The 14760-nt window shown below is 30.5% G+C and overlaps 1 protein-coding gene across 1 annotated transcript in view; it reads left to right on the top strand.

Annotated features, from left to right (window-relative positions):
* The window catches only part of Sol1 (CUB domain-containing protein Sol1), a 243900-nt gene that overhangs the window by 152613 nt on the left and 76527 nt on the right, over positions 1–14760 (top strand). The window contains exon 7 of the mRNA XM_088258466.1: positions 13569–13657. Within this exon, the coding sequence (XP_088114592.1) occupies positions 13569–13657 (89 nt within the window). The remainder of the gene's footprint in view (positions 1–13568; positions 13658–14760) is intronic.

The following is a 14760-nucleotide window of genomic DNA, read 5'->3' as shown; positions in this document are numbered from 1 at the left end:
AAAAATTTAATAGTGTGGTTATTAATCATGCCTGCATGTCAATATGTGTAACGTCGTCATTTATATCAGCCAATGGTAAGTTTACAGCCATGTAGACTTTTCTAGACTTTTATTTGTTAAAATTATATATTTTACTTCATTTACACATGTCGAGAAAATTTATATTAAGTGGGTATATACTGAGAACCACTATTGAACTCTAAAATGAAAAACCATTTGTTTTTTTACCACTTGAGTTTATTTTATGACGACTAGTTTCGGCTTTCGAAACTGCAAAGTGAATGCCTTAACAATAAATAAAAAAGAATCACTATTATTCGTGGCTACAGAATCCTACCGTTTTACATCAAAGATAATGGAAATTTCCCCAAATATCCATTTTATTTTAATGATTAATGTCCACATTATTATTTTTATCATTTATTTTCTCTGTGGTGCAACAAACTGCAAATCCTTTTGGGAATTATTCTGCAGGTATATTGCAGCTAAGCGCTCGAAATGCACATTTATATATTTATAACTTCCTCTCGGGGAGACCGCCATATTTTACCGTTTCCCCCTGCGTTTCCACAAAAATTAAATTTTTAACTATTCATACATATTTCGGCGTTCACGTGCGCATGCACTTGTTTTTAATTATTTTTACATTTACTCTTTTGATAAAAAAAATCCGCTCGGTTTCATATTATAAAATATTATGTAGTGATGGTATTCAATTATAATTTGTTTAATTTATTTTATTTTTTACTATTAACATAAATTGTATACATTTATTTAAATCACAGTTTTAAAGATATTTAAAAAATATATTCTGCAAGGACTCACTAAGCGACTTTGTGTGTCTTGTCGGTGAAGTTCTTTTTTAATACATTTTTTTATTGTTTTTAACGATTTTAACCTAATATAGACACAAAAAAGAGAAAAAAAATAAGAATATAAACATTTTACAATTTTGATAAAATTAACTTTTGATCATTTACCCATTTCTTTATTTTGCCTTTGTTTCATATTTTATTTTGACCTCTAACATCCGTCGGCAACAAATTAAAAATGTTCGGAACAATATATTGCAGTGTTCGACTCCAATATTTATTGTTTATTCTTGGGACTATCAAACCTTCAATGTGTGTAAATCATGTTAAAATATACGTACATATATGTATATTCGTACAGCGACGTGCTCAGAAAATTAATTATGGTAGGCAGTAGAGGTAGGTAGTAAGGTAAGCTGATAATACTTAGTAAGGTAGGGTTGGTACTGGTTGCGTTATTATACGTCACGCAGGTAAGTTAGGACATGCACTGCTTTTCTGCCTATATGGAAGGCACGCCCCTGCATAAATTGTTTAGTATGTATTGTTTATTTATTCAATTACTTATATTATTTTGATATATACATGTGTGTCAATAAATATTTAATGAAAGAACAACATGGAAAAAAAATACCAAATAACTAAAACATTCGATTTAAGTGGAAAAACAGAACGAGGACGGCCGAAAAATACTGGCACGACCAGATCAATCAGAACCTCAAATCTGGTGGTGTTAAAAGTCTATGTAATCGGAGGGCATGTATGGCTATATGGATTTGAAGGAAGCTAGAGTGCATATCAGGCCAGAAGAGCGTGGCGTATCATCCTATCTGCCTTCCCCTGTACAGTAACGGCGTGACGGTCTTCTTCTTCCAACCCTTATCCGCACCCCAATGGTGCATAGGGTACTGCATCATATAACCGCAGTTTTATCTTGATCGTCAACCCATGAAGGAAAGGTGATCAGCGCTCCGCCCCAGGTACCAGTCCAGGGTTATATTGAATAAATATTTATGTGAAAAAATCACTTATATTTATTTGACCTCCCCTTCTGGGAATCGATCCTGAGACCTCCAGAACGGTAACCGAGTGTGCTGACCATTACAGTATGGAGGCGGTGATAGTAGTAGTGTTTTTTTGACATCTCAACATAGATGAAGAAGAATATGGAAGGCTGGGCATTGACGGGACTTATGACCGTCATAGACTAGTTTAAGTGATCACTTTACACACGTGCAACATTCATCAATTCTACCCATGATTGACAACCCCACTATTCTTGAAATCTTAAAAGTTCTTTGCATATGATCCAATTTCAAAACATTGTACTTGAATCACTAGAATTTCACTAGAGACATCTTTTGGTGAGATATCAAAAAATGATATGAATAACTCACATAATTGGAGATAATTCAGATTTGTGAACAAGTATTTGTCGGCCTCCGTAGTGTAATGGTCAGCACGCTCGGCCACTATACTGGAGGCCCCGGGTTCGATTCCCAGGGGAGGGTCAAATAATTATTAGTGATTTTTTCACTGTAATATTCATTCAATATAACCCTGGACTGGTACCTGAAGCGGAGGGCTGATCACCTTTCCTTCATGTGCTAATGATCAAGATAACACTTCGTTTATATGATGCAGTGCCTTATGCACCATAGGGTGTGGTTAAGGGGTTGAATGAATGAAAAATGAAAAAATATGGACATCACCTTTCCTTCATGTGCTAATGATCAAGATAACACTGCGTTTATATGATACAGTGCCTTATGTACCATAGGGTGTGGATAAGGGTTTGAATGAATGAAAAATGAAAAAATATGCACATACTCAAAATGTTGTACTTGGTAAAAGTAGTCAAAATATTCGTTTGTAAAGGTACCTACATATATAAAAAGTGTTTACAATAGAGATTTTTAATTTGAGTTTTTAACAAAATTTATGGATAAACCCGTCCGAGAGTACCTTATCTCCGCACAAGTCGTGCTGTTTATCTAAGTCTACAAAGAGGGGTTTTGTTGTTCCTTTACAAAAGATTGCAGTACTTTGTCTATGGCAAACTGTCTTCAACATCCAGGGAAACAGACAGACAAACAGATAAACAGGTTAAACTCCACCTAATAGAAGCGGTTCACTGAATATAACATCCTACTGCAAACATACGAAATAGTGAAGAGTTACATATCGCTCACTCCTTTCAAGATCGTCATAAATCAAAAAACTTGATTATTCAGGAGAACGTTTTTAAAGTTTAAAAATATAAAACAATGTATTAAAAATAAATATGAAGCCACTTATTTAATTTTTTACTGTGCAACAGATCTTTTTAGGTAAAACCTGATGGTTTTTTTTCCGTTTGAAAAATATAAAGTATATTTAAAAAAATAATTACAAAAACAATACCTTTTCTTCAAAATGCAAAAACAACACTTTCGTCCCTGTAGCTGGTAAATATTAAGTTAAAAATATGCTTCTTTTGCTGGGATATAGTACATTTTCTGGGCATTACGAAAACATGCACAACTGAAAATTGACGATTTTTATTTATGGCGTTCTTGAAAGGAGTGAGCGATATCTATAGTGCTTTTTACATATATATACTGTGCTTTTGTCGTTTACCTTAATGCGGAGACTTAATAAGACCCTTGTTTACATCATTTTGAGTGTGTCCAAAGACTTGTTCACAAATCTGGATTTTTTTCCATTTATTTTTTAAGGAGATATTTATACATTCAATATCTCAATATAGATGAACAACAATATGGAGTATCCATATTCTTCTTCATCTATGTTGAGATGCTGATAATGCTCAGAATGCTTTAAATAAAAGTAACCGGTCAAATTACAAGCTACTAAATTATTTTAAAACAACACTTTATAAATTCATTAACACTCCGAAATTTCCGAAAAAAAATATGAAATTCATTCATACCCGGACTTCTTCGCCGGACAAATTACAATGATCTCTTCTTGCAAATTGTTTTTATAACATGCAAGAAAGTCTATAAGCAATATTTAGTTTTTATCTCTGTGGGAATCAAATTCGAGACTTTCTAACTAACTTTAGTTAGTTGGTTAGTTAAAAAGTCTCGAATTTGATTCCCAGAGAGATAAAAACAAAATATTGCTTGACTTTCTCACTCTAATAGGTATTTATTATTATGATTTCATTAATTGATTTGGAAGTCACTTTGTGGTAAAATCTATCCAATTTTAATTAATGTTTTACTTAGTAAATACTACTATTTCTAAAAATCTAATGTGACACGTGTTTCGATGCATTCCGCATTATTTTCAAACACCGTATGCGGATGCGGAATGCATCGAAACACGTGTCACAGTAGATTTTAAGAAAAAGTGTTATTTACTTAATAAAACATTTATTAAAAAAAATTGTTACAATTATTTTAAAGAAAGAATTATTTTTTATGATTATTTTTACGACAAAGTTGTTTATTATTTTTATTATTTGAATGACAAAGTTATTTCTTATTGGAATTATTTGTAATTACAAAGTTATTTATTATTATGATTAATAACGATTTCTATAGTTTAATCGTAATCAAAATAATACAAATATATTATTTTTTGTTATGATTATTTTAACGAGAGTTATTTATTATTATGATTATTTGAACACATCTATGTGAATCAGTGCCTTTTGCACCATGAGAATAGGGGTTAGATGAAATTCTATTCTTGGCAATTCTTCAGTGATGTTAAATGTTCATACCGTAGTCTGAAAGTCTGAACATTCAAATAATAGTTCATAGTGTAGTAAAGTTTCCGATTTAAGCGCATTGGTCCGTGCACTTTCTTTAACTTGATCTATTCAAGTTCCTCCACATTATCTTCTCCTTTCTGATCCATTAAACATCCCACGGTCCTGGGAATTAAATGAGAAAGGGCGCTCCAAGGAAATGGATCATTTAAAATAATTGAAATGATTTTTAAAACGTCATTCTTAAAAACTTTTCTAAAATATTTTACTTGATTCGGTATCGTTCACAACTCAACGATCGGTGATTTTGCTGTAAATGGTTTCATTCTGAGAAAAGGTTATTTGAATAAATGAATCCTTTGAATATTTAACTAAAATTAAAATACATATTTTTAGTTCGAACCCACATTTTTTATTCCAAACCTTAAGGTGAAGTGTGCAGACCTTAACTTTTATTTATATAAAGTGAAATGAAGCATTAAATTAAATTATTTTTGAAAAATCACATCTTGAATCATAATTTAAACTTTATGGTTTTCTTTTACAATATGTTTTTATTTTATGTTATAAGGAACAAGAAAACTGAACGTACACATATGTATATCGAATCATAATATTTAGTATTGATTGAAAAATAAGGGTTACATAATTATCTACAAATGAGTTTTTAAAACATTTTAAAATCTCTTAAACTCAGTAAATATTTATTTTCATGAAAATTCTGAAGTGCTTTTTTTACAAATTTATTCCTCCATCATTATTTATTTATTTCAAATTTCACAGCTTAACTTACTTCTTATTATTGACATAAATATAACACACACATCATCCTAATTCCTTTGCTTTCCTTGTTCTCATCAATTTACTGTTTTATTGATATATGGTATTGTAATTATTAAGGAAACCTTGACATATACAAGATTTTCACATACTTGAAAGTGTTTAGGTCATAAGTCGAAATAATCGTCGGACATGTATGAAGAGATGCCTCAATGTGGAACAGGCGAAGATTGATTGCAAAGACAGATTGACAAATAAATATTGTACCCTATATATTACATAAAGAGATGAGTGAATTTGTAAGGGGTGAAGAATGTTTGCAAAAAAGAGTGGTATGACGTTTTATACTCTCTGCCTACCCCTGTAAGAAGTGCTAAGATGGTAAGTAGGCTAGTCAAATTATATAATTAAAATACAACTTTGTTTTACAGTCACTATAAATATTTTATTATAACTTAATTATAATGTCTACCGGTTTCGAAGTTAACCGCTTCTTTTTCAAGACTGATTAGAAAAATATAGCGTTAAAAACAAGCGGTTATCCTTGGAACCGGTAGAAATTATAATTAAGTTTTAATAAAATATTTTTATAAAAATGTGATTTTAAAACAAAGTTTTTTTATTACTAAATGGAAAAACATAATGTTTTTGCTTCAGATATAAATTATAGTAACATTATATATATATAAATATTTCAAATCCGTTAATAATCTTAAAATTAAATTCTATACTCGTATTACACGTAAGAATATAAATTATGTGTTTGTATCCGAAATGTCGTATTACGTTTCCGAAAACTTCCACATAAATAATACTAGAATAACATAGTAATTGGTTAGAGAAGATGAAATGCGAACTCACAATCTCAAGCTACTGGCATTTTGCGTGGGGTTGAAAATACGCAGTAAGTATTGTACCTTCTATTCGTCCAAATCAGAGAATTTATTTACTAAACTCTTATACTCGTAGCTCTACGATAATAGCCAACGCATGAATATGAAGTTTTAATCTAAAAATTTGAATTGAACATACAACACACCGAAATTCGAGTATTGTAGTTGTCAATCGTAAGTAAAATGGTAAATACGATACAGTAACTATGCTACATAGAACGGCAACTGGCAATAACAGGTTGTAAGCCCTGTAAATATTTAAACTTCAATATTCCCAATACATCAGACTTCACATCATTTTAGGTGTGTTCAAATCCGTGTTAATAAATCTGGGTTTCTCCACATAGAAGTTATTTTTACATTTTGATATCTCAACATAGACGAAGAAGAATATGCGAGATGTCAAAATGTAACATAAAACTTAATTTATTTTAAATCGTAGTCTTACAAGAGAAAGTGACTAAGTGCATTTTTTACAAAAACGTCATTGTTGGCGATTTGATATCTTACTAGCTTAATATTACCCTGAAAAAATCCCAAAGCAATTTTAACTTGGAAGTATAATTTATTGACTTGTTTAAAATGACGCATGGTTGTATTTTCTTTACTCATTAATTGATTCGGGAACCATTTTGTAGTTACTAACTAACTAACTAACTAACCATCACGCCGCTTCCCCGCAGGGGTAGGCAGAGAGAATAGAGCGCCACACCACTCTGTCCTTGCAAACATTCTTCGCCTCTTCCACGTTCATGCATCTCCTCATACATATCCGCCGATTGTTACGACTCCTAACCTGACCACTTTCAAGTATTTGGCATACCTGATCGTGCCATGCTTTTCTCGGTCTTCTTTTGCTTCTTTTCCCACTATCATTCGCCTCATAAAATATAATTTTGTAGTTATATTTTAAATATAAATTGACTATGTAAATACCACTTTTTCTTCAAATATATTTTGAAACATGTTTCGATGCATTCCGCGTCATTTTAAAATAGATACCCTATATGAAGCTTAGAATGAATTTTAGAGTTTTGAACTTGGGACGTTTATCTTTCTTTTTTTAGACGGGAATTACATTTATTATTTACCTTGTTTATTAAATACAAGGTTTATAGATCATTAATTGGATTTATTTTTCTTCTTACTAAATACATATGTTTTTATTTAAATCTGTGTTGGGAACAGGAGGGATAATCTAGTGAATTACGAACAAGGAACGTTGAAGGTTGAAGAGGGAACCGTTTCTTATTTTCATTTATTTATTTTTTTGTCTTTGGGAACATAGACAAATAGGATGCTTGTATTTAGTCAATTAAGGGTTCATTTCTTATTATATTTTGAATGAAATTCAATTGTTTCAAAATGTTGCAGTTTATGATTTTTCGTATTGATAATTATTAGGATTTCTACATTTTCGTTTTCATATATAAATGATACAGAATGCATCGAAACGGGTTTCATAATACATTTTTAAGAAAAAGTGGTATATTTCAAGTAAAACTTAGAAATAAAAATGGATAGATTTTAACACAAAGGGACTGCCGACTCAATTAACGCAACATTTTTATATCACGCTATGAGTTTTTCCAGGGTATTTTTCATTGAAAAGTTATTGCTCCTTGGACCGATTTTTTAAACTTCTCCTGAAAGATGAATCAATTTAAATTCAGCGGAGTTGGGACATTACGTGCGCCTGAGTGCGCTACCGTGAGTTGTGGCCAACATCCATCGGTAGTGCGATTCTAGACGAGTCGTTGGCCCCACAGTTTATGGTCCATAAGAAACGTACAAGATGTAATTTAGAAGCACTTAATATAAATGTGATACTACTTACTGCCTACACGCTCTACGCACTTACGATATTTATTTTATCGGAAATCCACTAAAGCTTACATTTTACACTGTGTAAGCTCTCCTTTGATATTGTAAGCATAACATTGAAAACAACAGATATTTTTAATCAACGCTAAAAAGTTTACTCTACTCCCTTTTTCTAATAACTTTCTAACGAAACATCGCGCCTCTCTCCGCAGGAGTAGTAGGAGAGAATATAATGCCACACCACTTTGTGTATGAAAAAAACATCTTTGCCTCTTACACATTCATGAATACCTGCATACATACTCATACATACCCGCCAAATATTCCAACTCCTGACCTAACCATTCCTAAGTATTTCAAATACTTAATCTTTTAAGTTAACAAGTTTTTCTCGGTCTCACTAAGCTTTTTATTCCAACATCACATTTCTGATAACATTTGATTCGTTTATATTTTTTACGATTATTTCATTTGAATACCCGCATGATTTTATCTTTGAAAACACTTCAGATGTCACGTAAAAAATGCTACTTAAAAAAATTACTACAATGGTAGCGCCATATGTTGAACGCAACAGAGACACGCGCAAAACTCAATATTTCTCTTGCCAGACATTGAGAGCTGCTGTCACTGAGAATTTTTATTGTTTTCAATTGCATTCTTGTTTTATATATTTTTTTAATATTCATAGTGCCTCACTAGCATTGTAAAATTAAACACAAATAAATGTGTGTTTCTATTTTTTTTCTTTCCCGTTTAACCAGACTGATTTCCAGTACCTAATAAGTAGCTGGATACAGCTAGTTAAAAATAAATACTGAAATATTGCCATTTGTTTTTCTCTTTTATTTATTTTAAATATGCTTCTAATGCCTATTTATTATACCTATTTATTGTTTTTATTATTTGCCATGTATTAGTTTTGTTTTTTTTTTTAATCTTTTTTTAAACTTTATTATTTGTGTTCCAGTTCTTCTTAACCTTTATCCCTTGTCCCAAAATCAGAAATAGAAATTACTCATCGGGAGTGTTATATACAGGACTTTTATATGTTATATGTTTTGAAAAATAAATTAAAATAATAAATGTTTAAAATAATGGTTTCAATGATAATGAATGAAAATAAATGTAATAATTATGAAATAAAATCATTAAAAGAACACTTGATATTTGGTATATTGATAGATCGACCATACAAACTGAAAACCCATAAAGGTTTCTTCTGTAAACTTAAGGAGCATAAATATAGGGGCCTGAAAATATCCACTGTTTTCCCATGTACTCGCACCTACTTAAACTTTGCGCAGGAATTTTTCATAGCACGCATTCGTGACGAGTTTGGGGATGAGGAGGACTTTTATTTCGAGTGAGATGGATCTATGGAACACGTGTTTCAATACTTACTACTTTTTTATATGGCCGAAGGACCTTTAACTACATTTCAAGTAAACGTTAGATTTAAATATATCTTTTACACGTAGAAATATAGAAAAAAATGAGTCACACATTACAATATATACTTGTGTTTACACACACACGCGTGCGCGCGCACACACACACACACACACACACATACACACACACACACACACACACACACACACACACACACACACACACACACACACACACATAATATATTTGAGTTAATTTACGTTTTTTTCACTCTTATTCAAAATAAATTTATTATTTTAACTTTTTTTTTCATTTATCGGTTCAAATATTAGTTGATTATATGTATACATTTTTGTCTTTAATATTTAAATATAAAAAAATATATATAACGAATGTCCTAAGGACCTAACCCTAAAATTTAGACTAAGTTTCACATACGGTGTTTGATAATGATGTGAAATACGTGTCATAATAGATTATAAAGAATAGTGATGTTTGCCACGCATTTTTTTTAATTATCGATACATAAATAATAGAAGTTAGTCATCTGAAAAAGATCGCATCATTCAGCCATATTTGATTGCATCCCACAATTTTTAAAATAGGTTTTGTGAAATATGCCCTCGGCACGGGAAAACTTAATTTGTAATAATGTGTTTGATGAAAAAAATATATAAATAAAATTAATTGTTTAATTAATAGCCTAAACTACCAACACAGCTACGCATATTTTCATCTTGAATATAATGTCACAAATATATTAACAAAATCTGTACATCAAAAAATTAAGGAAAAATGACAAGAAACCTTTTATGTTACTAAAGAATTTAATTTAATTTAAATCATGGAAAATACAATTTTATACAAAATGATATAATAGCATCGCATATGTAATCGTGTAGGTACATAAGACTACCACCCTCCCACCCTCTTTAAACACCCTTTACGATGCCACGGCATAAAAGCATCCGGCATTCCTGGCTAATTCATAGTACATTTCCCGGACAAACCTCTTGGACAGGATCCAGAATTCAGGTATATTTCTTCCCTGATGTCTTCGTAAAAGAGCTTCATCTTCCCTTCTGGAGGGGATGCAGAATCTCATAGAAGTTAATCGCACTAACCCCGGCTTTTAAAGAGGCTCCGCTAGAAATATAAATATTATGATCGCGTAAAGAAGTGTCCGTTCTAAACCATGAAATAAACTACACTGCTTCATTGCATAACATTTTCTCCTGGATTTTATTTCACTGAATAAAATTTTTCAAAATGTAACAAATTTAAATTGAATACTTAGTTATATAATAAAACAACAAATACAAGGTGGCACAAAATTAATCACTTTATGGAAGATGTTATAATTTTTGCAAATGACGTCGTACGTTAATGATATTTGAAATTGGTGAACTAGACAGCTGCAGTATACGAGTATAAACAAATTGATAAAATGGGCACAAATGTGTATCAACACTGGCGGCATCTACACCAAGGATATCACCAGTTAACAGAAAAATGTGTAAAGATCCAAATAAAAATTTCTTTCACTGAAAATCTTTTTATTCATTAAGTAAAAAAAGTTATAAATTTGATGATTAATATTGAGCCGCAAAAACGCAACCTTTTTTGAAAACTGTTTTTACCGCAACGGCATATCTTATCTTTTAAAAGTAATAGCAACACATCGCTCACTCCTTTCAAGAACGTCATAAATCAAAAATCGTCAATTTTCAGTTGTGCATGTTTTCGGAATGCACAAAAAATGTACTATATCCCAGCAAAAGCGGCATATTTTTAACTTAATATTTACCCGCTATAAGGCAGAAAGCGTTGTTTTTGCATTTTGAAGAAAAGGTATTGTTTAATTTTTTTTTAATACAATAAATATTTTTCAAATGGAGAAAAAACCTTCAAGTTTTACCTAAAAAGATCTGTTGCAAAGTAAAAAGTTCAATAAAAGGCTTGATATCTAAATTAATGCATTATATTATATTTTCAAACTTAAAAAACGTTCTCCTGAAAAATCAAGTTTTTTGATTTATGACGTTCTTGAAAGGAGTGAGTGACATGTTATAATAAATTTTGGTCATGGTGGACAACGTGCATTCTTGACAGCTACTGTCATTAAACATCAACGTTTTCGATTGAATTTTTGTTGGATCGTAGTTTTGTATTTTTATTGCTTCATAAGCATTGTGGAATTAGATAAATGTGTGCATTAATATTTTATATTTTATATATTGTCTATTAAATCAGGCCACAGCAACTATGTACAGGTAGTTCAATATACATATTTTCTTTTAAAAATCGGAATTTATTGATTTGGCGTTTAATTTGTAGAACTCATATTAATTTTAAAATTAAACACAGATATTTTGAGTCTACTAAGTTGTATTTTATTAAGAACACATAAAAATTCATATTTTGACAATTGTTTCGCCTAGTTATAGTATTTTCAAGAAAATGCCATAACTAGGCGAAACAATTGTCACAATATTAATTTTTATGTGTTTTTAATCAAATACAAGTTAATAGACTCAAAATGTCTGTTTGATTTAAAAATAATTTTAAAAAAATCGTTACCTAACGAAATTTAAAAGAGTTTTCCTGTTTTGTTTATCCCTCGATTTATGTTTATTAGATGATTTAAGACTGACGTCTGATCTAGGATTAAAGTTTTTATTTTACAAATGATGTGAGATGTATCGTTAGGGTAGGTATCTAATGTCACCCTTGGGACGAGTCCTGAGAAATCTCTCAGAAAAAAAGATTATTTCAGGCCTGAAAAATTCAGACGAAATTTTACGTAAAATAAACTCTCGTGCTGAAATCGACAGCCTAAAAATGCTGTATCGGAGTTCAAAGCTCTCCAAGGTAACAAAAAATCACAAATTGAATAAAAACTCCGTTATTCTGCTTAAAAAAATAACTAATGTATTATTTTATTTAAGTTGTTCTTGCTTTAGTATCACTTTGATTCTTTTAGTAGTGGAATATGTTTTTTTAAATAATTTTACGTTATTTTATAATTTGAAACGTAAACTTCGTTGATTTGTTTTAAATTTGAGTTGATATTTTTTTGACAGAAAATAAATTGTAATAATTATTTAATGATTTCATTAATTGATTCGACAGTCACAGGTAAAATCTATGTATTTTTAATTTAAGTTTTGCTTAGTAAATACCACTATTTCTTAAAATCTACTGTGACACGTGTTTAACATTTGTTACAATTGTGACATTTTAAATCACTGTATGTAAAGCTAATTCTAAATTTTAGAGTTAGGTCCTTATGACTTTGAAGGTTGAAGAGGGGGTAGGAGCTGTTTCTTATTTTTATTTATTTCTTTAATTTTTATTGTTATTTTTATTTTTATTTCTTCACAGTGGGAACATAGACAATAGGTGGGAGGCTTTAGTCATTGTCATATTGTTAACTATGGGTTTATTGATATTTATATTTTTATGAATTTCTATTGTTTCAAAAAGTTGCAGTTTATGGCTTTTCGTATTAATTATTTTAAGGATTTCTAAGTTACTGTGGTTAAATTTGTAATCATTATCTATTAAATGGTTAGCGAATTCAGAAAAAACATTATTGCTCAAACATAATACATATTCCCAGATTCTTGTTATGAATTTTCTGGAAGTCATACCAATGTACGAACTTCCACAGTCGCAGTTTGATTTTTATATGTCACAATTCTCCAATATATTTCCAAGATTACTTTGTGTTTAAAAAAATAAATAAATAAATAAAAAATTGTGTTAAATGCTGATTTTATATAATAAGGGAATTTGTTGGTTATTTTATGTGACGTTTTATTTATGTAAATTATTATTTTCCGATGGTTTTTACATTTTCATTAAACGCGATATTGGCGCGTAAAAAATAAAAACCATTTAACAAAAACATTTTTGTTACTCAGCCGATGCGTCATACAGACATCTTCTTAAACAAAAAGCTCTGTATTCCTTAAAAAAAACACACACACCATTTTTTTTAATTAAATCATTTAAAAATTCTATCAATTTTCCAGAATTTTTAATCTTAAGGCTCTTTTTATTGAGCTCTCGTAATTAAAAGTTCATTGTTAAAATATTAATTGAATTTGATCAATTAATGGAAAATTGTTTTATTTTCAGTTGTCTTAATAGAGCTGACATCGTCAAAGTTTTCGACGGCAGAAATTCCCTCTCTTCAGTCATCACTGTTCTCTGCAATGAAGGATCTGGTAAGTGACATTGTGTAATAAATATCACTTTAAAAACTTAATTGTATTAAATATTTTCTTTGGCAATTATTTTAATTGTTCCTAGCCAAAACTCATAAACCATCGAAATGATATTAACGCGTTTCCATTTTGACAAAATAAAAATGTGCAAAATTTTTTTGTTTGCGAATTATGTATCTACTGTACTTTCATAGTGAGTTTTCCAACTTATTAATACAATTAGTTAAATAGTTACACCATTTTGAGAGTGTCCAAATAATTGTTTATAATTATTTTCATCTCACCAATAGATGTCCCTAGTGAAGTTCTAGTGATTCAAGCACAATGTTTCAAAATTGGTTCATACATATATAGAACTTCCAAGAATGTAAGTAGTGTGGTTGTCAATAATGGGTTGTATTGGTGAATGATACACGTATGTAAAGTGATCACTTAAACCAGCCTATGACGGTTGTCAGCCCCGTAAATGCCCAGATTTCCATATTCTTCTACATCTTTGATGAGATGTTAAAAAATACTATTTAATAGTTAACCAAAAAATCAGAGTACTTTCCTAAAACCCTTATCTGCACCCAACGGTGCATAAGCCACTTCATCGCATAAAATCAGTGTTATCTTAATTGTAAATATACGAAGAAAATATGATCAACTCTGCACCTATTACCAATTCAGTGTAATATTAAATAAATAATGGAGTAAAAAATCTAAAATCTTTTTTTACCCTTCTGAGTATCGAACCCGGGACCTTCAGTACGTTGGCCTAGTACACTTATCACTTATTCATTTTTATATCATTACAAACGACTAGTTTCGATAACTACAGTTGTTTTCATCGACAGTTGATTTAAAAAACTGACGAAAAAAAAAATTCAGGTATACAAAGAGGCGGGTAGGGTAATAAATAGAGGGGGGGGTTAAGGTTCGTGACTTTTTGCTATGGGAACAAAGATAATAATGGTGACGTATTTTGGAAAAGCGTATACTGTAGAACGGGGCTACTTGAACTTTGATGTGTTACTTGAGCCCAGTATAAAAAATAGATTTAAATATGTATTTGGACTACAGTAATGAACGTATCGTGACAATAAGTGTCACCTGTCAGG

This window comes from Brachycentrus maculatus, unplaced genomic scaffold, assembly GCF_059751285.1.
Source record: "Brachycentrus maculatus isolate JH-2025_06_01 unplaced genomic scaffold, ASM5975128v1 h1tg000096l, whole genome shotgun sequence".
NCBI lineage: Eukaryota > Metazoa > Arthropoda > Insecta > Trichoptera > Brachycentridae > Brachycentrus > Brachycentrus maculatus.
Note: the sequence above shows the minus strand (reverse complement) of the source record. Positions and strands in the feature narration are given on the sequence as shown.